At 42.5% G+C, this 22657-nt stretch overlaps 1 protein-coding gene and 1 long non-coding RNA gene across 2 annotated transcripts in view; one reads left to right on the top strand and one right to left on the bottom strand.

Moving 5' to 3' along the window:
* Positions 1-2776: 2776 nt before the first annotated feature.
* Positions 2777-22657, bottom strand: part of col1a1a (collagen, type I, alpha 1a) — a 27049-nt gene continuing 7168 nt past the window's right edge. The window contains exons 6-49 of the mRNA XM_039824507.1: positions 21224-21292; positions 21092-21136; positions 19316-19369; positions 19169-19222; positions 19006-19059; positions 18850-18903; positions 18694-18747; positions 17762-17806; positions 17584-17637; positions 17371-17415; positions 17042-17095; positions 15964-16062; positions 15819-15863; positions 15538-15636; positions 15316-15369; positions 15080-15187; positions 13839-13892; positions 13568-13666; positions 13419-13472; positions 13223-13321; positions 13039-13092; positions 12873-12926; positions 12245-12352; positions 12109-12153; positions 11065-11163; positions 10852-10959; positions 10562-10723; positions 10388-10441; positions 10173-10280; positions 10006-10059; positions 9301-9354; positions 9044-9205; positions 8787-8894; positions 8262-8369; positions 8114-8167; positions 7502-7609; positions 7257-7310; positions 7041-7148; positions 6893-6946; positions 5981-6088; positions 5285-5564; positions 4949-5139; positions 4311-4553; positions 2777-3527 (exon numbers count right to left, since the gene is read on the bottom strand). Of these exons, the coding sequence (XP_039680441.1) occupies positions 3381-3527; positions 4311-4553; positions 4949-5139; positions 5285-5564; positions 5981-6088; positions 6893-6946; positions 7041-7148; positions 7257-7310; positions 7502-7609; positions 8114-8167; positions 8262-8369; positions 8787-8894; positions 9044-9205; positions 9301-9354; positions 10006-10059; positions 10173-10280; positions 10388-10441; positions 10562-10723; positions 10852-10959; positions 11065-11163; positions 12109-12153; positions 12245-12352; positions 12873-12926; positions 13039-13092; positions 13223-13321; positions 13419-13472; positions 13568-13666; positions 13839-13892; positions 15080-15187; positions 15316-15369; positions 15538-15636; positions 15819-15863; positions 15964-16062; positions 17042-17095; positions 17371-17415; positions 17584-17637; positions 17762-17806; positions 18694-18747; positions 18850-18903; positions 19006-19059; positions 19169-19222; positions 19316-19369; positions 21092-21136; positions 21224-21292 (3918 nt within the window). The 3' untranslated portion in view covers positions 2777-3380. The remainder of the gene's footprint in view (positions 3528-4310; positions 4554-4948; positions 5140-5284; positions 5565-5980; positions 6089-6892; positions 6947-7040; positions 7149-7256; positions 7311-7501; positions 7610-8113; positions 8168-8261; positions 8370-8786; positions 8895-9043; positions 9206-9300; positions 9355-10005; positions 10060-10172; positions 10281-10387; positions 10442-10561; positions 10724-10851; positions 10960-11064; positions 11164-12108; positions 12154-12244; positions 12353-12872; positions 12927-13038; positions 13093-13222; positions 13322-13418; positions 13473-13567; positions 13667-13838; positions 13893-15079; positions 15188-15315; positions 15370-15537; positions 15637-15818; positions 15864-15963; positions 16063-17041; positions 17096-17370; positions 17416-17583; positions 17638-17761; positions 17807-18693; positions 18748-18849; positions 18904-19005; positions 19060-19168; positions 19223-19315; positions 19370-21091; positions 21137-21223; positions 21293-22657) is intronic.
* LOC120574259 overlaps positions 19177-22657 on the top strand; it is a 16396-nt gene continuing 12915 nt past the window's right edge. Inside the window, exon 1 of the long non-coding RNA XR_005641848.1 lies at positions 19177-19245. This is a non-coding gene — a long non-coding RNA (uncharacterized LOC120574259). The remainder of the gene's footprint in view (positions 19246-22657) is intronic.

The raw sequence follows: 22657 nt of genomic DNA, 5'->3' as shown, positions 1-22657 counted from the left end.
AAACTTACAATTAGACCGCATAACCCCATTTGATAAGATTTCATCCCCCATGGCCCCCCTCTGTCGGATAGGATTTTGGTTTTAGATGTTGTATTCCATTTTTTTGAAGAAAGCATTGGCGCATCCAACAATTCTTCTGTGCAGGTGCGTAGGAAGAATATGACAGACTTGGGAAACCCCTGCACACTGCTCTTGCTGCAGCATCACCATTTATTAAAGAAAACAAGGCGCCGAGGGACTGAAACGCTCGTTTTCTTTAATAAACGGTGACGCTGCAGCAAGAGCAGTGTGCAGGATTTTCCTTTTCTCCCAAGATGTTTTATTACAGAAAGTGTAAGAAACCCATGACCAAACATAGTCATATATCCTGTCATTGTATTACTTATGAATGGAATTACAGAGCAAATAACATATTACCTTTTTTTGCTGGGGAACCCCACTTTGGGAACCACTCTGGGCTAGTGTATGCTGCACTTATGCTGGAGTGTGGGCTATTAGGGCTGCACAAGACACTTTTTTTTTTTTTTAAATTGTCATTGCAATATCAACTGGCACAATAAACACATCACAAAAGACAGTGAGAGATTGTTTGGGTTACTTGAAAGAAAACTGCACTTTAAAATGTAGCTGTCATTCTTTTATATTCCACTCAATTTTTATTTTGTTTAATAAAAGAACGTTAAGAAAGATTTCCTGTCAGTTGTTTTAAATTCAACCGGCAAGTTGAACACTGAAGCAAGTTGAACACTGAATGCAGCAGAAAGGCAGAGCTGAATGCACTTTAATATCGGTTTATTTATCGCCGGTAATATCGTTATTGCGATATTTAACGATGTTATAGCATATTTTCCTCATATGCCGTGCAGCCCCTTGGGCTATATTTTGCAGATCACAGCTCGGAGCAAAATTGTAAGCAACATGAGAGGCTGGCCATTAGGTGAAAAGTACAATTAACCCTTGTGTTGTCCTCCCTGGTCAAAAAGATTAACACTTATCTTTTTCCTTTAACCTTTTTTTCGACATTTGACATTTTCATCGCTATTTCCGACGTTTTCTTTTTGGTTTTCACTAACACCAACTTACATCCACTAGTTTTACACTACTTTTTGGAATTCATGGTCAATAAACCTCATTTATATAGAGTTAGACCTAATATTTGAGTTATAAAAAGCAGAAATTATGAATTATTTTGACTAATAGTTAAGATCAGGGGAACGTATGTTGAGTTGATGACTTTAGTCAGGATACTGATTTGAAACCATTTCGATTTTCACCCAAAATTCAATGAAAGTGATCAATTGCATTTGCAAAGAGCGTTGTATGGAATCCATAATTTTTTTTTTGTGGTGATTTGGTTAAAAAGAAACCCATACTTTTGATATAGACATTTTTAAAAGGGGTCAAATTTGACCCAAGGACAACAGGAGGGTTAATCGCAAATTGCTCTAAATCGCAATACGCACTAGCTTGGATGCGTCAAGTATTGTGATGCTGCAGAGACGCACCGGCCTACAAATAGTATCCAACTGACGAAATCCTCGCAAAAATCACGCTATAATCATTTTAATCTTAACATTTTTCAATGAAAATGAGAATAGCGATGCAAAAATGATCATTTCCCTCCAATATTGCGAATCGTATCGCGATCGCAATATCAGTCGAAGTAATCGCGATTAGAAATGTTCCTCGTATCGTGAAAAAGCTGCTGTAATTTAAGTCCTAGAAGGGCAGTCAGTGAGTCAGGCAGGATTCAAACGTTAGACCACTTAACATGCCTTTATTTCAGCATTCAAAATAATTAAAAACATCTCAATTTATTATACATATACAAAATAGGTACAGATCCTTGTGGTATTTTCCCCCATGGGTGTGTCTGCCTTCTCTCACAAACTTCTCTTTGCTGACGGCTCTCTTTCTGTGCATTATTTTAAAAAAGAAATCTGTTTGATTCCAATTTCTTTGAGAAAAATTCACCCTTTCGCACAACAAACATAAGAAACAAACTACAACGGATGGGTGGATGGATGAAGGGGTGGAGGAGAATTTGAAAGGGCAGAAAAGTGGTTTAAAGGTTCAAAACATAGAACCAAAAAAAAACAAAAAGAGGAAGAGGGAAGAAGGGAGTCGGATCCGCTCTTCACTTGAACTCACAGCTAGAGTTTCAGATGCCCGGCGGGGGGCCCCAACCAGGAAAAAGGAAAAACCCCAAAAAAAAAAAAAAAAAAAAAAAAAAAAAAAGGGGGTTTTTAAAAAAAAAAAAAACGCCCCGCCATACTAAACAAACAAGAAAGAAAATTTTTTTTTTTAAAAGGGAGGACAAACAGATAACCTCAAAGAAAGAATAGCACCGTACGTTTTTTGGCTGTTTTCTGCTTCTGCAAAAGTTTTAAAGAATTAACCTCAACTACCCCTTTCCGACCAAAAGTTCTACAGGCATCACTTCACAAACACTGGGCCCTTTTTTTTATTTCTTCTTCTTATTTATTTACAGCTGGTATTCCTTGCTTTTCTGAGGTAGCCATAGGATTTTTTTTTTTCTTCCTTTAAAAAAAAAAGAGGTTTAAACCCATGTTTCTCTGCTGGTGGTTTTAATGTGACTTTTCTTTCAAAAAAAAATGAAGGAGAAAAAAAAATGGAACAAACAAGAAAGCAACCACAACAACGAAACAAATCACAAACGGCTACAAAATCAGCCGATGATGAGGAGGAGGAGGGGGAGGGAGTTGTCAGTGTTGTCTGGGGCCGGTGGACAGGGAACAACAGAGACAAACATGGCTGTCAGTTTCACCGTTTATTCATCAACACCTGAAACGTTGTACAAAGCAATTGGGTTCTGTCTGTTCTGTTGGGACTGTCCTTTTCATTCCTCTCACCACAGTGGTGTATAAAAAAATACAAAAGTCACATGTGTGTTTCGGCTGGTTTCTGTAAACTCCAGAGAGGCCTGGTTTGGCTGGATGAAGAGGGGAAGTCAATTTTCTTTCTTTTTTTACACTTTACAGAAGCATATATTATTTTCTTGTTGCCAGTGAAACAAAAAATGTCTTCTTTACAGGATCCTTGGTGTTGGTGATGGTAAAAAAAACAAAACAAATACGAAACAAAAAAAAACCAAGAGTCAGAAAAAAAAATAAAAAGTAGTGGTCCCAAACACGACGATGCATCGCCGCCATCTTGTTGGAGTGCAGGCAAAGTGGAGGACCATCGGAAAACAACGGCCGAATGGAAATTCGTAGAATCAGGAGCGAGGGGTCAGATGTTTCAGAAATATGGCAATAGAGAAATGTTTTGGTGGGGTTTCTTTTAGAGAGAGATGACTGCTAGAAAAAATAAAACACACACACACGCACAACAACAATTTCAAGTCCAGATTTCTCTTTTTACAAGAAGCAGACGGGTCCAATTTCAAGGCCAAACTCTTGGTCTGGAGCACCAACGTCCATAGGAGCGATGTCAATGATGGGCAGGCGAGATGTTTTCGATGTCTTGTAGTCGATGACTGTCTTGCCCCATGTGCCGGTGTGTGACTGCAGGGAGAGAAGAAGAAGAAAAAAAAGGGGGGGGGCATTAGGGTCAACATTCAAAATGGCCACTGCGTAGATAGTTCACTCTGGACAAAGTTTTTCCAATTTGTTTCCTGAACTTTTGTTCAAAGCGCACAAACCGCAAGACCAGCTACAGTAGCTAGCAAGCATGTTGCTCTGATGAACTGCTATCTGACTCGAAACCACTGTGTATACCATTAGGGAGTTTATACTAAGCCTAGTCTGGATGAACGACTTTTTAGACATTTACTGGAAAGTTCCCGCCGGATGTCCCTCACCTTCCCCCTTTCTTTGTGGGACTGCAACCGTAAACTCGGAGATAGCGAGCTAACGTTACACGCTGAAAATGGCAAGTTTTGAAGAAATTTGAATGGTGCAACAAGGCAGGCCTGCTTGGTTCTTTCAGGGCAATGATTGTAAAGATTTAAAAAGAATATGTTTAGGGCATTTCCTCTCTAACTGGGATGTTTTGGGAGCGATTGGTGGGATTGCTGTGGACGAAGTACCCACGGCGATAAACCGGTGAGAGCTAATGAGGTTTAACCGTGCATCCAGCTAATTTAAATAGCTCACGTTACTGTATTGTGTGAACATTTAACTTCATTTAATATTGTATGTGGCGTTGTGGAGCTAGGTCTGGCAATGCAAGACTTAATGTAGGCTGAATTGTGTTATTACGAACTCTGCAGCTTTAGCATTCGAAGCTTGTTCGGCTGTCAGTGGGGATCTGGATGAGAGTATATCAACCCAAGTTTGAAAGCTCACCGTGCATCCGTCTTCCAGGACGCTGTAGGTGAAGCGGCTGTTGCCCTCGGCTCTGATCTCGATCTCGTTGGAGCCCTGGAGGAGCAGGGCCTTCTTGAGGTTGCCGGCGGCGGCGTCCATGTAGGCGACGCTGTTCTTGCAGTGGTAGGTGACGTTCTGGGTCGCCTCAGTGGACATGAGACGCAGGAAGGTCAGCTGGATGTTGACATCCTCTGGGGCAGAGCCCTCGTTGCCGTACTCGAACTGTGTGGGAAAGAGGAGGGGGGTGGGGGTTACAGACTGAACTGTGGAGGCCAGAGGAGGGATAAGAAGTGGATAGGAAAGATGCAGTTGAGGAATGGTTTAGGAAACAAGTGAGGAATGGGAAGTCAGGGTTGCTTAGGCGCAGCACCCATGCAGTTTTGGCCACCACCTAAGCCATGTGAATAGAACTGAATGACTTTTCTCACATCAAATGAGAAAAGAATATTTATAAGAATAGCAATATTCTTCACTGCTTATGTTCGTTTTGGTTTACTACAACAACCCTGGAGGGAAGGAGGAACTGAGACCGAAGGTGACCAAAGAGAAGGCAGGTAGGGATGAATTTCGAGCGAGGAGTGAGAAAGAGCTCTGTTTGGCCGGTTTAACATATTTACCTGGAAGCCATCGGTCATAGCCTCTCCGAACCAGACGTGCTTCTTCTCCTTGATGTTCTTGCTCATGTACCAGTTCTTCTGGGCAACCACACGCTGACTTGGGGGTACGCAGGTCTCTCCGGTCTCCATGTTGCAGTAGACCTTGATGGCGTCCTGAGTGCAGCCCTGGTCGGGGTCAATCCAGTACTCGCCTGGAGAACAAAGAGTTCGGTGGAAGAAAAAAAAAGAAAATGTAGGCCTTTTACTTGTAACAGTGTATTTTTACAGTGTGGTATTGTACTTTTACTTAAGTAAAGGATCTGAATATTTCTTCCACCACTGTTGTAAAAAACTCACCGCTCTTCCAGTCGGAGTGGCACATCTTGAGGTCCCGGCAGGTTCTGGCGGGGTTCTTGCGGGTTCCGTCGGGGCTGCGGATCTGCTCGATCTGCTGGCTCAGGCTCTTCAGGGTGCCATCAACCTCCAGGTCGCGGTCACGGAGAACGTTAGCGTCATCAGCGCGGTATGAGCGGAAGGGATCGGGGGCCTTCTCCTGAGGCTGGGAAATGAAGCCGAGGTCGAATCCGCCGCCGGGGGCACCAGGTGCACCGGGAGGTCCAGGAGGTCCGGGAGGACCCTGAGTGACAAGAGGGGAAAGGAAGAGGAGAAGATGTTGGTTAATTCATTGCCGGTAGAGGCTTTGTGGAAAATTCCTAGAAAATCCCAACCTCTATGTTCGATAAAATCCCAACCTCTATGTTTAAAAGTGCAACTGAAGTTGTATTTTATCTAAAAACATATCCCACATCAAAATAACTAGATAAATAGAAATAAATCTCTTCAAATAAATAAACTAAGAACACGTAGTGACGTCTGAATTAAAACAAGTGATATCAAAAGGAGACTACGCCCCAGGCTGTTTAAAAATGGCATCGCAATTAATATTTCATCCCAACAGCTTGTAATCTTTACACATTTATATTTTATATTTATATTTTTTATCGATTCACGATCGCTTCGTCACACCCCTAAAATAGACGGAGCTAGACTTACAGCAGGTCCCATCTCTCCGGAACGTCCACGAGGTCCAGAAGGTCCAGTGGGACCAGGCAGGCCAGTCATACCGTCCTTACCAGGAGATCCAGCAGATCCAGCAGGGCCCTACAAACATAAAGAGAATCTGAATGTAAAAGTTCCTCCAAACACTTGTGTGACATGAAAAATTAACCAAATACTCAAATGCTTAAGATGTAGTCAAACTGCTCAAAGCACTTAAAGATTGTGTGGTGTGTTCACTCACTCTAAAACTCACTCAATGTATATAAATAGCTAAAAGCATTGCATATGCAGCTGAAAGGGTTAGCTAAAACTACTGACTAAACAGTTTAAATAGATAGCTAAAACTAATGACTAAACAGTTCAAAAAGTTAGCTAAAACTACTGACTGAACAGTTTAGATAGTCAGCTAAAACTACTGACTAAACAGTAGCTAAAACTAGGCTACTGACTAACCAGTTCAGATAGTTAGCTAAAACTACTGCCTAAACAGTACAAATAGTTAAATAAAACAGTTCAAATAGTGAGCTAAAACTGCTGACTAAACAGTTTAAATAGTTAGCTAAAACTACTGATTAAACAGTTCAAATAGTTATCTAAAACTACTGACTAAACAGTTCAAATAGCTAAAACTACTGACTAAACTGTTCGAATAGTAAGCTAAAACTACTGACTAAACAGTTCAAATAGTTAGCTAAAACTACTGACTAAATTGTTCAAATTAAGCTAAAACTAGTGACTAAACAGTTCAAATAGTTAGGTAAAACTACTGACTAAACTGTCCAAATTGTTAGCTAAAACTACTGACTAAACAATTCAAATAGTTAGCTAAAACTACTGACTAAACTGTCAAAGAGTTAGCTAAAACTACTGACTAAAGCACTTAAAGATTGTGTGGTGTTAACTCACTCTAGGTCCAGCTGGTCCAGCAGAACCAGCAGGTCCCGTCTCTCCGTTAGATCCCTATGGGTTCAGAACAGAAACAGTGTCACAGTCAGACATAAAGTGTGTATATTGTGTGTGGTGTCGATGTGTAGGTGTGAGCGAAGTGACATACAGATGGTCCAGGAGGTCCCTGCATGCCAGTGAATCCTCTGTGTCCCTTCATGCCTCTCTCTCCAGCCTCTCCGCTCTCTCCCTTGTCTCCACGAAGCCCAGCAGCTCCCTGTTAGGGGGAAGAAGGGGATGAAAAGTGTGGCTTTGTAGCCTACTGTTCGCGGTTCCATCCATTTTATTTGTAGTTTGTCTGTTAATAGCTAATTTTGTTACTTACAGCAGGGCCACGAGGTCCAGCAGGGCCAGCAGGGCCAGCGGGGCCAGCAGCTCCCTGAAACATTCAGAAATCAGTTTGATGTAGAGGCAGGTTGCAGTGAAACACAATGTACGCTCGTGCCTATAGTCAATTTAGTATACGTAAATGGCTAGTTTCCCTTAGCATGTACTGAAATATTAAGTGAACACTGGCAATATTTTCACAAAAAGACAACGGCTAAACTGAAAAATGGCTTTGTCACTCACAGAGTCTCCACGGTCACCGGTTTTTCCAGCGGGTCCAACAGGTCCGGGGGCACCAGAGGGTCCAGGGGCACCAGGTGCTCCAGAAGGACCGCTCTCTCCACGGTCTCCCTAAAACGCAAACCCCAAATTATTTAATCTCATGTCTTTTATTACCATGGTCCTATGTTCAGGGAATTTAAAGGGCTGCTGTGGTGAAAAAGACTCAACCAAATATCTGTCCAGGAAGTCTTTGGCCATTGATTGTTGTTCAACGAAACTTCAGATAGCCTAAGATTTGTTGAAACTGGCCACTGCCGAGGCTATACAAAACATCTCAACAGAATTTTCAAAGACATGGCTCTGATTTTTTGTTGTATCTAGCAGAAGCCAGTGTAATTAGCATGTTGTTTGCTAAAAGGCCTTGCAGGCTGCTTTAGCTATTGCTTGGCTCAGGTCAACTTGGCTGACTCTTATTGAGCTTAATTTATGTAGTAGAAGCTGAAGCTACAGACAGTTTACTGTGTCACTGTGCCATTTGGAAACAAATCTACCTCAGCAAACTATTTCACTTTGACTGAGAATGAGTTTAATCTCTGGTGCTGGCGACTTAGCGATAGTGCCATTTGAACTCACCTTGGGTCCAGCAGCTCCATCGCGACCGGCTGATCCCTCGTTACCGGGGCTTCCCTAAAACACAAAGCAGGTTAATGGATTAGGAAACACCTACACCAGTATACAAAGGTCAGACAGATAATGTACAGACACAATTGTTTCTTCATACCTCACGTCCTGGCTCACCGGGGGCTCCAGCAAGTCCAGAGGGTCCCATGGGTCCGGGAGGTCCGCGCTCACCACCGGGGCCAGAAGGTCCAGGCTTTCCAACCTCTCCCTGTGGGTGACACAGCCACCATCAGTCCAGTCTTGAAAACTTCAGTTACTTTTCTAACTGATTAAAAGTCTATCTGGGCTTGCTCAGTGTTGCAGGACGAAAGGAAGCAAGACAGAAAGTTACTAATTAAAGTTATTTTATACTACTTTAAAAGCACATCTCTTACTTAATATAAGTTTGTTAATTGAGGATTCATTTGTAGAAACTTTGCTTCTTGCAATGTTTCAGTCAGGTGAGTTTTAATGGACTGATCCAAAGATTAATGGAATTTCCCAATAATTCTCAGTGGTCTGGTTTTCATTGTCATTTTTTGAATCTAAACATCAGTTTGGCTGGTTAAAGACGTTTGGGTACTCTTGTTCCATGCAGTTTGTAGTTTTGTAGAGTAAAGTTTGTAGAGTAACAATAGAATCTTACAGAAGGTCCAGGATTGCCAGGGAAACCTCTCTCTCCTCTCTGTCCGGGCAGACCAACAATACCACGCTGTCCAGAAATACCCTGAGGTCCAGGCAGACCAGCATTTCCCTGCAGGGGGCGATAGAGAGAAACAAAGAGAAAGTGGTTAGACATCAAGGTGTAGGGCAGGAGAAACTGATAGCAACTAATCAATTGGTTCAGTGACAGACTGAGATGGAAGGGGCTAGAGTTTGTTTTGAAGGTTAAGAATAACTTACGGAAGCACCCTCAGCACCAGGGTTACCCTTCTCTCCAGCAGGTCCTGGGGGTCCAGCAGCACCAAGCTCACCAGGGCGACCAGCAGGTCCAGTGTCACCACGGTTTCCTTTGGGTCCCTCCTTGCCAGATGGTCCAGCGGGTCCGGGGGGTCCAGCGTTGCCCTTAAGGGGGGAACACAACATTGCTGAAAACCATCCTCGACATTGAGCCCTGCCATAGAAACAATACGTGCTAATAACATTAGAGAAAGACTTACAGAGGGGCCGGGAGGTCCAACTCTGCCAGCAGCACCAGGGAAGCCAGTAGCACCCTAGGGACAGAAAGAGGTCCATTAAATCAGTGATTCCCAACCAGGGAAACTTGTACCCCAGGGGGTACTTCTGCTAGAGCCAGGGCTTACTTAGAATGTTGTGGAGAAGCTCAACTAATTTGATGAAAGGAATCTATAAGCTGGATCACCAGAACATAGGAATTTTAAGCTGGTAGCTAAAAAATTATAAAATGAAAGATAAAAAAAAAAAAAAAAAAAAAAAAAAAAAAAAAGAAAAAAATTAATTATATATTAAAAATTAAAAAAAAAAAAATAAAATAAAAAATTAATAAAAAAAAAAAAATAAAAATTATAAAATTAAAAATAAAATAAAAATTATTAATATTTATTATAATTAATTAAAAAAAATAAAAAAAAAAATAAAAAAAAAAAAAAAAATTTAATTTTTTTTTTTTTTTTTTATTTTTACTTCCATATAAATTTTTTTTTTTTTTTTTGGCAAAAAAAACAAACAATTTTTTTTTTTTTTTTTTTTTTTTTTTTTTTTTAAGTTAACTGCTTAGTATGGCCATGGGTGCCATCACCTCTAACCTCTACACTACTGCTTATGATGCTCCTGATCTAGGACCTGAAGAAAATCAGCATAAATGTAAATGAAGAGGACAATTTAGAATAAGAGTGGTGACTTACAGGTGGTCCAGCAGCTCCGCGGGCTCCCTTAGGGCCGGTGTTTCCAACGGGACCCTGAAAGGACACAACATATTGTTAGTCAACATAGGTAAACCAGTACCAAGCTATTTAGCATAAACTTCAATTGGATTTTCTATAATTACATGTGAATGTATAAGTTTACAAACCTGAGGTCCAGGGGCACCAGTGGGTCCAGCAGGGCCGGGGGCACCAGCATCTCCCTTAGCACCATTATCTCCACTCTCTCCCTTAGCACCAGGCTGTCCATCACCACCCTGTGGTTGAGTGAGGGGGAATGGAGAGAAAGACTCGGTAAATTCTGTGTTGAAGGTCAAGCTAAAGAAAAACGGTCAGTGAGAGGAGCCATGAAGAAGTGACTTACAGGAGGTCCGGCGAATCCAGCAGGTCCAGGTGGGCCAGACTCTCCGCGCTCACCCTGCGGAAGAGGAGGAGGAAGAAGAGTCAGTCACGGATTTATAAGATTCAAGCAGCTACAGAACTTTCAGCTGAAGCTCCATCTTCTGCTCTTGAGAAGGACACTCAGATAGGTACTCACAGGGGCTCCGCGAGATCCGGCAGGTCCGACAGGTCCGGGGGCACCAGCCTCTCCCTTGTCTCCGGTGGCTCCAGCAGGTCCGGGAAGTCCAATTGGTCCAGTCAAACCACGGGCACCATCCTTACCAGGAGCTCCATCAGCACCCTTGGCTCCTTGGTCACCCTGGATTTGATAAAGGAAGGGGAGTGATGTATATGTACTAAAAAGCTACTGTGGCTGGTAATGTGTGAGTCATGTCACTATATACTGGGGATATTGGGAATAATAGGAATATTGTAGTGGCCACTCACTCTGTCTCCCCTCAGTCCTGGAAGGCCAGCAGCACCACGCTCACCAGGCATTCCCTGCAGTCCAGGAGGACCCTGTGCTCCGGGATTACCGGGGGCTCCAGCATCTCCCTGAGGAAGGGGGAAAAGAACAAGAAAGAGCAAGAGGGTTACACAACAAATCAATGAGAACTTTACAGGCAATCAATTTTCCCTTTCCCATCTCCCGGGGTTTACCTTAGCACCTTCGTTTCCAGCAGCTCCAGGGGATCCACGGGCACCAGCGGGTCCAATAGCACCAGGTGCACCACGCTCACCGGGGAATCCTCTGTCACCCTGAGGGAAAAGGGTGGCAGAGAGTTAGGCAAAATGGAAGAACAAGAGTGGTCAAATAAATCATGAGGATCTATCTGACTGTGGATCGCTCATCTGTAAGGTGGATAATATTATTTCAGAGGAAGGTACATTGTTAATATTTCCTAGAGGCTTTTCAAAACGGGCCAAACCATTCTGCTAAGCAGGTCCTTTCCTCAGATTGCCCTAAATTGTAATGTGAGCTTAGCATTAGTCATGCTGTCTGCATAGCTCACCAACACCCGCTTAGCATTAGCCTGTGATTAGCTAGCTTTAGCCTGTTAGCATTGACATCAATTTAATCAACTTATAGACCCAATCACAAGGTTTGTTCACTATAACTTTGGGTAGAAAACCCCTGAGACTCCTGTCTCGAGCAAACGGGTACGTGGAACAACTGGATATACTCTCATCTTATTTATCTAAAATACATGATGCTTTGATATGTTAACCCTTAAATAACCTTAGCTTGAAGACCTAATATACCTGTTGGGACACAGACTAAAGAAAATCACACCACCCAAACCAAGGTCAGTCCAACCGATGGTGAGATGTTGTTGTAAGTAACATTAGATTTGATTTATCAAAAATGCTAGCAAAGCAACGCAGTACAGAAAATAAGCACACTGCAAGTGTCAGATAGGTTGAGTCTCCATGTTTAACTATAACTTCAAACGTTTCCGTTTTCACATAAAATTCAAATCAATGGCCATTTGTAAGTGATTTTTGTGTCAGTGCGACGTCACGGTGATTCGGTCTATAGCAACAACACATAGCTTATTGAACTCTTTGTAGCCTGGTTGGTATGTAGATGTACTTGTTATAAACTAATAGACAACTCTCCAATGATCCTCTGTCAATAGATGGTGCGGGGAGCAGACTGCTGAGTAATTGTGAATATGAGGATGATGATGATAAGTGACTCACTCTAGCTCCAGCAGGTCCTGTGGCTCCAGCCTCACCGGGCACACCCTATATAGACAAGAGAGGCAATTCATGCGTCAATTTACTAGACAGTATCAATTTGATTAGGTGTCTAAATCAATCATATCTCAGTCAGTACCTGCTCTCCGGACTTGCCACTCTCACCAGTAGCACCCTGGGGTCCTGGTTGTCCCTGGAATCCAGGAGCTCCGGAAGGTCCCTGCTCTCCTCTCTCACCAGCAGGTCCCTAAGGGTGAGCAAGTGAAGGACTGTCGGTGCTAACAGAAAATTACCAGAAGTAAAGCATTATGTGGGTATGGCTTGTTGTCAGCTGCTGCATGTGGAGTTTTAAATGAATTTTGTAGTGAGCAGGGTGTTACTCAGGGCTGGGGGTCGCCAATGATTATCCAAATCAATTCCAACTCACAAAGTCCCGATTTTATTACATTTTCGATTCAATATCAATAAGGTAAGGGGAAATTTCAGTTTCAATACCAATTTTGCTTGGATATAAGAGAGATTTTCAGATAACTTGTGCTGGACATTGTACAAGCAAGAAACAGCCCTCAATTATTTGTTTTAATGCTTACTTCAAGAATTGACCCCCAAGAACTTTGTGGTGGGTTTATCCATGGGAAAAAAGCATATATTAAAGGTTGATTAACCTATATGAGATCACTCAAACAAAGATCGATTTTAACTGGAGAATCGATTAGTTAAATCCATCCATAGTGTTATTCATGTGGGCACGTGTGCCATTGACTTACAGCAGGTCCAGCGGGGCCTTGAGCACCAACGTCACCATCCTTTCCGGGGGCACCCTGGGTAGAAAGATGGCAGGTTTTCAGACACACAGGGTCTAGCGTTCAGTCATTACAAGGAAAACCGTAGAGTGCAGTGTATCCAAAGAGCAGCAGAGTGTAGACAACTTACAGTAGGGCCAGTGGGTCCCATCACTCCTCTCTCCCCAGTCTTTCCAGCGTCACCCTACACACAGGAGTAGAAAAGCACGATTACCAGAGATGGGGAGACCCTTTTCTTAGTAGCCTACTTCTCAGTAGTCTACAGTAAACACACGATCAATGATACTGTGTAGCATGTCAGACACATTACTCACAGCAGCTCCCTTGGGTCCGGGGAATCCCATGACTCCAGGCTGGCCTCTAGCTCCAACGGCGCCAGGGGGTCCGGGGCGGCCATCTTGTCCAGCAGCTCCCTGGTATGGAGGATTAATTAATTAATTTAAATAAACACAAAATGTCTGTGTTTTGATAAGATTAAGATCAAATTTATTTTTCTGATCATGAACTTACAGCAGGTCCCATCTTGCCATCAGGTCCAGGGCTACCAGGGCTACCAGTCATACCCTACAGGCAGAGGTCAGAGGTCAGAAAAGGGCCTTTGCAGTCAATTAATGTTGTTGCTGACAATTATGTGAAGGTCAGATGGTAGGGATTCTTACCTTAGCTCCGGGCAAACCAGGCTCACCAGTGCGACCAGGCTCACCGGTAGAACCTTTAGGTCCAACAAGACCGGGGGCACCGCGCTCGCCAGTGGCACCCTAGGATGCGGGAGATAGAGAGAAAAGAGGTAGAAAGGCAAAGATTAGTTCTGTAAAAACTGATCTGAAGTTTTTTAATGCTTGTAAGTGAAATGGAAGGAGGTGTCAAATGTGTGTGTGTGTGTGTGTGTGTGTGTGTGAGTGTGAGTGTGAGTGTGTATGTTTTACTCACTTTGGGTCCAGCAGCGCCATCAGAACCAGGGAAACCACGACCACCAGGGGCACCCTGTAGAGAGAATCAAACACAACTTTCTTAGCTCTATGATCAGAAGTCAACACTGTAACATCTAGACAGGGATAGCCATGATGCTAACATACCCTTCCCTTTGCCATGAAGTATATCCAGGGGTGTAGTGCTATTTGTTGAAGTACTAGAGTCTTGGTTTCTTTCGAAGGTTATAACCAGACTTGGGTATGGAGATGTGTTAACATTCTCTGTTTTATTTGCTTTATTTTTTAATTTGTTTGAAATCTGCGGAAAATCTGCTATGTACATATTCCATTTTTTTTATGTTTGAACTCTTTTGGTCTATTCATCATGCACAATATGTCAGATATTGTATTATCAGCAATAATGCTTCCAAATATTTGGAAATGATAATCTGTTCCTGCTTTTACAGTTCTGCTTTCTGGCCTGCAGGGGGCACTACAGAGTTTGTTTACATGGTCCTGATGAGCCAGAAGGCTGCTTGCATCGTCTGTGGCCTACACTGGGAATGCTTGGGTAGGACATATTTTGACCTTTTTTCCTCATTATTGTTCGGATTCGTAGTCAGGATGAATGTCGAATCATTTTTGCACTGACCAGCAAAACGTTTTTGTAGAATTTAAAATCATATCTGTTACTGTCAAGTCTGCCATTGCACAAAAGCAAGAATCATTTCAAATGCACTCAGCTAAAAGTAGCATTGCTGCCTTTTACTGTACATTTCGTTTCATTTAGCTTTTATCCAAAGTGACTTCCAATTAGTGCATTCAACCATGATGGTACAAACTCAGAACAGCAACAATCACATAGAAGAAGCACATTAGCTTCAAATAAGCATAACTACAAAAAGCCACATGTAGGTGCAATTTTTCTTTTTTTTCCAACACCATCATCTCCTTAGCCAAGGTGCAGTCAGAAGAGATGTGTTTTTAGCCTGCGGTGGCTAACGTGTAGCCTTTCGGGCTGTCCTGATGTTATTGGGGAGCTTGTTCCACCAATTAGTAGCCAGGAAAGCTAACAGTCGGGATTTTGTTAAAATGGTAATTTACGCAGAGATTAAAAAAAATGAAATTCTATACAGATAGAAGGTAAGAATACACACATCAGTGGGCCACTCTATCACTTCCCCTCCCTATTACACTTAATTCTAAGGAGAATATCACAGTATTCAGTATGAGATAGTAAAACTTAGGTGAGATTTATACCCGCTCTCCTGGTCCTCCACGGGCTCCTCCAGCACCGGGCTCTCCTCTGGCTCCTCTCTTGCCCTCCTCACCGGAAGGTCCAGGGGGTCCTTGAACTCCTGCAACACCCTGGAGAACACAAACAAAACACACACATACACACACACGGATGGAATAAGAGATGGAATGAACATTCATACATGTGTGTGTATACAGAAAGAGATGCTCCATGCTGACTGTGGTGAACTTCAACTTACAGCCTCTCCCTTGGCACCGGCCTCTCCCTTGGATCCTGGGGCACCAACGTCACCCTAAGGCAAACAAGCATGGGTTACTGTCAATTCAGTAGTTTTACTTTTTTACTTCATTATGTTTCAAGTATATATATATTTTTTTAAATCATGTCCATTACATGGGACAAACCTCAGAAAATACTAGTTTTTTTGGCGTCGGTGTGTTCTGATAAAAGCTTTACTCACATTGTTACCCTTGGCTCCGGGGGCACCAGCAGCACCCTGAGGTCCAGAGGGTCCACGGGGTCCGGGGAAACCGGGAGCTCCGGCAACTCCAGCAGCACCCTGCAGGGGGCAGCACACATCCACAACACGCTCAACATCATGCTGCTCTGCCAGGAATCAGTCTCTGAGGCTGAGGCATGGGCTGCTTTTGACATTCGCGTAACTTTTTGAGCCAGAAAAAGGGATTCAAATCCTCAACCCTGACATGCTTATGAACTATATGTGTTGAGAGAGATACTCACAGGATTTCCCTTTGGTCCGGCGGCTCCATCAGTTCCAGGGTTTCCCTGAGAGGAGGAAAGAGATTTTTCAAACCAGAGGGCCAGAAGATTTCGGAGGAATGACGAAGATGCCATTACATCATCATTGGTTATATCCTGTACTTACAGAAGGTCCAGCGGGGCCAGCAGGTCCGGGGTTACCGGGCTCACCGCGGGATCCAGCAGGTCCCTCAGATCCACGAGCACCCTGAGGTCCAGCTTCACCCTTTGGGGAATGCGGAAAACGAAGAACAGTTAGATAATGCTGTCCAAAACAACAGCGACAGTGGCTGTGAGCCATCATGGACGAAGACTTGATGAAAAAGAAGAGAGATGAAAAAAATACCAGTATGACAGAAAGAAATAAAAGGCAAAATCTGTGGAAAGGAATGTGACGTGGGAGAGCAGAGGATTGTATTTTGGGGTTAGACTGCCTTCAAGTTTAAAAAAAATTATTAGTCGTTGGGGTTTTAAAGAGCATTTTGTGAGCTTTCAAAATGCCACTCCATAATGCTCCTTAAACCAATCTCTTTTGGTTTTTGTGACCAAGATTGTATTGGGTTTTTCATTTCTCATTCAGTTTTAGGGAAGTAAAAGCATCAACCAGACATAGTCCAAAATGCATAGACATTGGTCTCCTTTTCTCAACAAAAGTTGTAACAAATCAACGTAAATGAAGATGGAGTACAAAAGGACAGATAAACCAAGCATCCCAAAGTGATCATGGAACCAATCTCTGCAGAATAAACTAAAACTGTGTCCAATTCCACACTACAGAATATACTAATCTTAAAAAAAAGCTTTTGCAGTTGATTTACAAGAAATGTAACCTGACAAACGCAAAGTAAATGTTTGATTTTGGAAGATTCAATACTAATATTTGTGGGCTACTGGAGGCCAGCAGCGTCCATTGACAGCACACTTAAAAATAATCAAAATTTAATATCCACGATGTAGGTAATTTTGTAACTTTTCACACCCTACTACACACTAAGACTTAGTGTGTAGTATGGAAAAGGGAATATATAGGCATATGGAAATTAAAATAAATAAAAATAAAAGGTCACATACTGTATATTAAGAGAAATGCATCAAAGGAAAATTGGAGAATGGGATAAAATGTGTTATTTTGGATGCTGAAAGCCGTAGATTCGGAAAATGGAGGCTGTTGAAGAGTATTGGCGTGGATCATAATGGGCGTATACCTTGGATCCAGGGCCACCGGGGAATCCAGGAGGTCCAGCGGGGCCAGTGGGACCCTGGGAGGAAACAAGAAGACAAAGATGTTCAGTAATCACAGCCAGTATAATCACAGCCAATACAGAAAAGATCGTTTTTATTTTGCTTTACTTTGATAGCAGAAAAACTGTGTTTCGGTGAGTCCTATCCTTCCCAGAGAATTCCCCTGGGGTTTTTAAACAACTATAGGTTACGGGAAGTTGTACATTAAAAATATGCTTCTGAAAGGGAGACGAACTGACGAGTCACTGAGTGATCTCAGAACGAGTTAAGCTCGAGAAAATGGAAGACTTACGGGAGGTCCAGCAGCACCGGCAGCACCATCATTACCACGAGCGCCCTGCGGAACACAGACAAACGTGATTGGTCATTCTGTTCACTGAAAGGCGGATTAATTGATTGCAATATTTATTTGTGTGTGTGTGTGTGTGTGTGTGTGTGTGTGTGTGTGTGTGTGTGTGTGTGTGTGTGTGTGTGTGTGTGTGTGTGTGTGTGTGTGTGGACTCACAGCAGCTCCAGAAGCACCAGTGCGGCCTCTCTCACCGGGCAAACCACGAGGTCCCTGAGACAGAGGAAGCAAAGAGTCAGTCAGCTACACTTTTTTAAATTGATCATCAACCTGAAGGGAGAAGGGAGAATCCAAGATGGCTGCTACACAGCAGAGATGGGGTGACTGTTTTACTCACCATAGCTCCAGGGGTTCCGTTCTCACCGGGGGCTCCAGACTCTCCCTGAACAAAACACAAACACACAGGCAGGTGAGTTTCTGCTACCGAAAACTGTAGCATATTTCGTCAATATTAAATGTAACTAGCCAATACGGCTGCTGCTATTTCTGCTAATGCTACGTGTAACCCTACTGTGACAGTGACTAATAGTAACACCGGGCTTACTTAAAAGGCCAGTCTGCCAATTTTACACATAAAATCTTACTCTTAAAATTCAGTTTACTAGTCAAAAGCAGACCCAAAAGGAACCTGTGGATTTTTTATTCTTTTTTATTTTTAGTTATCTAGAATGAAAATCTGCACAAAAGTTTGCGTAATTCTTCATTCGCAGATTCCGTGTGGCCCTGGTCATAAGGATTACTAGTCATCTTTGTTGGGCTTGAAGACTACATATCTATCTACATAGCTTTGATTTTTTTGGGGGAAATAAAAAAAAGTCGAAAGTCGAATTTGAAAACATTTTAGCATGTTATGTTTGACAACATCAGACAAAATCGCCTCGCCAATGTTCAAATCACTGTCAAACCCGCAGAAAGACGTCAAAGGCTGACCAATAGCATTAGCTTTATGAATGAAAATGACATATGAAATATGGAGATACGAGGTGTCTGCCCAACAGCGGCGATATTTATAACAGAAATCCTACAAACTGGGTATTTTGGAGTTTGCAAGACATGGGCATTTACCAGGCAGGGTAGGTGTAAAGAAAAGATGTGACTGGCTGTATTATGGGAAATGTAAGAGCCAGGTTTAGCCGATTTCTGGGACTAAAAATCAGGATACCTCAGCTTCTGCAGCTTCTATTTTTATCATTCTTTGTTCAAAATGGACATTTTTCTACACCGAGACCGATCAGTGGAGGAGCGAAGACGCCAAAGAGAGGCAGTCACCTTGGGACCAGCGGGGCCAGTGTCTCCCTTAGCACCATCCAGACCGCTGAATCCCTACAGAGAGAGAGAGAGAGAGAGAGAGACACATACAGTTATAGGAGATGATATATTGTTGATTTGTTGTTGCCGAACGGGGATGTGTAAGCAGCGACTTACTCTGTGTCCCTTGATGCCGGGCAGACCAGGGGTTCCTGGGAAACCACGAGCTCCCTGAGGGAAAGAGAAGAGATAGGAGACACAATTTATTATCAAAGCTCTATTTTATTTTTACTTTTTTACATCACTAAGAATTACACTGCCATGGCGACTTACCTGTGGGCCAGAGGGTCCGCGCTCACCGCCGCGACCAGGTTTGCCAGACTCACCCTGAGAGAAAGAGAGGCAGAGAGAAGGGGGGGGATCTGATGAATAAACTCATTCTTTACTCGATAAGTGAGATATAAATGGGGAATATGAGCAGATCCTGTCCACTTACATCCTCTCCGTTCTTTCCAGGGGGTCCGGCGGGGCCACGGGGACCCATGGCGCCCTGTAGAGAAACACATGCTCAAGGTGAGAATGATGACACACTACCACGGTGCATTGTGAGCTGTGTATCTGCTTCCATGCTCCCAATACTTACAGAAGCTCCAGCCTCTCCAGGCTCACCAGGGGGGCCTGTGAATCCCTGAGGTCCCTGTAGGTGGAGAGACACATAAACACCATCACTACTACACTCACACCACCAAACACAAACGATGTCAACACACTCATTTAGGTGTAAGTCCACCCGGTTGTCAAGTTATTGTATTAACATGGACATGTGCAGGTTGTCTATGGGTCATTGGGGTGTCTTTGTTTCATGGCTGCTGTCAGCTCACTCGAGTGGGAGCAGTGGCAGGATTTTATATGCAATTGTGAGGAAAATAAACAGACCCAAATGATTTTTTTTTTTTTTTAAATACAATTTTCAGTGGTGATCCAAAATGATATCTGCGAAATTTAGCGGCCTGTTTTTGTGCTTGGGGTAGAGATGTGTTAACATTTATAGTTTTATTTGAAAATCTGCGTCCCCAGATTCCGTGTGGCCCTGAAAAGAACCAAACATTGCCTCTCTCGTTCTGTTAATCATTTGCGTATATTTGAATTGAGTCCTGGTTAGCTTCAGCTAGGTTTGATCCAGCCCAGACAGTGCAGGCAGTGCGATGGCATTGGAGCCCCTGGGGTTGGGGGGCTGTTGGGTAGAGAATGGGCCTTTGTGAAGGATTCAGACTGCAAAACTCGGAAATACGTCAGCGTTCAAGTTAGTGTCAAATTAAAAAATGATGTTGTTTGCTATATATGCTCTTGAAAAGGCAAACCCATCTACATCATGCTTTTCATTTTCTTCGGTAATAAAGTCAGTAGCAATCTTTAACAAAATTGCATGCTTATTTTTATAAACTATAAAAAACTGTTAATTTAAATGAATTATTCTTATTTTCTTTGGCATTGTTTGTCATATGCAGATGATGCAATGATGATTGCTGGGTAATATGTGTTTATGTGCAATTGTCTAATGTCAAGTCTCTATTTGGCCCTCAGTGGCAGCGTGCACTGGTGCCCGTTGTAACTACCTTACGCCACTAATCCAGCCATAGGAATATCTTGCAATTTCTTGGTTTCTGAACCTCAGAAGTTAAAGCTAACCCAATAGCTTAAAGGTTTCCATAGTGCTGGTATATCGCATTTTAAATGAAAAGCATGGAGGATAACGCAAGCAAGGTGCGGTCAAAATAGTGTTTCACCTACCTAGCCTCCTGTCAGTTTGAGCGTGTGTGAGCTGCAGGTGGAACTAAAGTGTGTTCATACAGAAAGTGAAGCAATTGTTCTCCTCACTTCCTTTACGCAAATCTGACAACTGTGTATATATTTACTCCCACATGGCCATTGTACCAACTGTACAGACGTTAGCTGTGAGCTGGTTGTGTTTTGCGTTCAGCTCGGCCTCTGACTGAACTCAGAATCCACATCTACTGGCGTCTTTCCATTCACTTTGAATGCAACCAAATTGGCTTTGCGTTCTGTCTGAACACAAAAGAGGCAGTTTGCTAGTTTGTGCAGCATTTTTTAATTCCTTTCAACAAAAACGTTCTATTTTTTAACCGAATGCTACGACAACAATCCGATTTGAAAAAATATTGCACCACTGTGTTAGCTTTAATTTAGCTTTCATTAGGGAATGAAATCTAGTGCTGTGAAGAAAAAAGGAGCGCGCTAGCTGCACGTCAACTGGGCACCAAGGAAAGGGTAGTGATGTCATGGTGATGTCATGATGATGCTTGAGGTACACGGGCTGCCCCTGCCCTCTTTTCCCATATAATCCCAGCCTCAGATTTAAAATATTTAGAGTTGAGGGAGAAGGAAGTGGTGTACTTACGCTAGAACCAGGAGATCCAGGGGGTCCACGGGGTCCCATTGGGCCCTGCCAATCAAACAGAGGCACGGTCAGATATTGCATTAACATGATTGACAGCAGTTAAATGACAGTGTGTGTGTGTATGTGTCCTACCATTGGTCCAGGCACAGCCATGGCAGGAGATTTATCCTCGTAGCCACCAGACATCTGAGGGGAGAAGTTCTGAAAAAAAGTAAACAGAGATATAAATATTCCAATCCATCTCTTATGTGACATATCATCTGAAAATGTCAATTAGGTTTAAACTTCCCATGAAAATGAAAAAAAGGCCTTTTCTTTATCTGCCAGTTAAATGTATAACAATGCATTTGTACACATGTTCATAACAAGCTCCAGCCTTATTTCTTTTCCTCTGTAGGTGTATGTATGAAAAGAGTTTTAAAGGGGTTTATATATTTCAAAGAAAAAAATCTATCCAACAAAATATGATAATAGATTTTGGGGCATCCCAGCCAAAATATCCTCAATTATATCTTAATGAAATCCTGAAAAAAAAGATTAATGCAGAAGCAACCTCAAGCAAAACATGTCCAATATCATAGTGTAGTTGGAGCAGTCCAACTGGTTTCTGACAACTGTATGTTGTGGTTAAGTGTCCAACTCGTTCCTACTTTGCTCTACCGTAACCCATAATTTGTGTGTAGACAAACAGTTTTGTTCAATTGACTTCTCTATCAGCCAGGATCCATTCCACAACCTTCGGACCTCATTAATTGTTGCAGAAGCTACTTTGTAATGATACATTGCAGTAAATGGAGAAGAGGTGAATCCAGTGTCAATGAATAATAACCGTAAAACACCTCAATACAAATGTAACAGAGTGAAGTCTGCCTGCCATCTGTGTCAAATGCAAAATTCTTTCCTGCAGACTTTGCAAAACGCTTTGTTTGGATCTCGTAAGGCAGCAATGATTCATTGGTTTGTATGTACCCAATCCTCCCACTACCTGCAACCTGCAGTAATGCTTTTTGCTTTTTGGCTGGATGTTCACCATGTTTTAATTCAATGTCATATGCGTTGCCGCTATGTCAATTTGCGCCACAACTGTACAAGGCTAAAAGAAACTACAACTGCCAAAATTCATGTAGACTACGAACATAGCAGTGCCCGTCTGTTAGAAACACCAAAATAATTCCGGGACAATTGCTCTAAATTCAGGACTGTCCCAAATCTTTTGGGACGTCTGCTCACTCTACATGTGAGTCAGTGGTAAATTATACATTAGCATGCTAAATTAGACTGGGATGGTAAGTCATATTAGCTTAGACTGGTGAATTAGCATGTGAGTCAATGATACATTTTACATAAGAATGCAAAATAAGGCATGAAATCAATGGTAAACGGAATCATAGCATGCTAAATTAGATTGTGATGCTATTAGCTGTATGTTGTACTGAGGTATGTTAATGAATATATATATATTCTACATTAGCATGTTAAATTAATTGGGATGATATGTCATGTAAGCTTAGCCCAGTGAATTAGCTTGTGAGTCAAATTATAAAAAAAAAAAAAAAAAAAAAAAAA

The sequence above is a fragment of the Perca fluviatilis genome, chromosome 15 (assembly GCF_010015445.1).
Source record: "Perca fluviatilis chromosome 15, GENO_Pfluv_1.0, whole genome shotgun sequence".
NCBI classification, from domain to species: Eukaryota; Metazoa; Chordata; class Actinopteri; order Perciformes; family Percidae; genus Perca; species Perca fluviatilis.
Note: the sequence above shows the minus strand (reverse complement) of the source record. Positions and strands in the feature narration are given on the sequence as shown.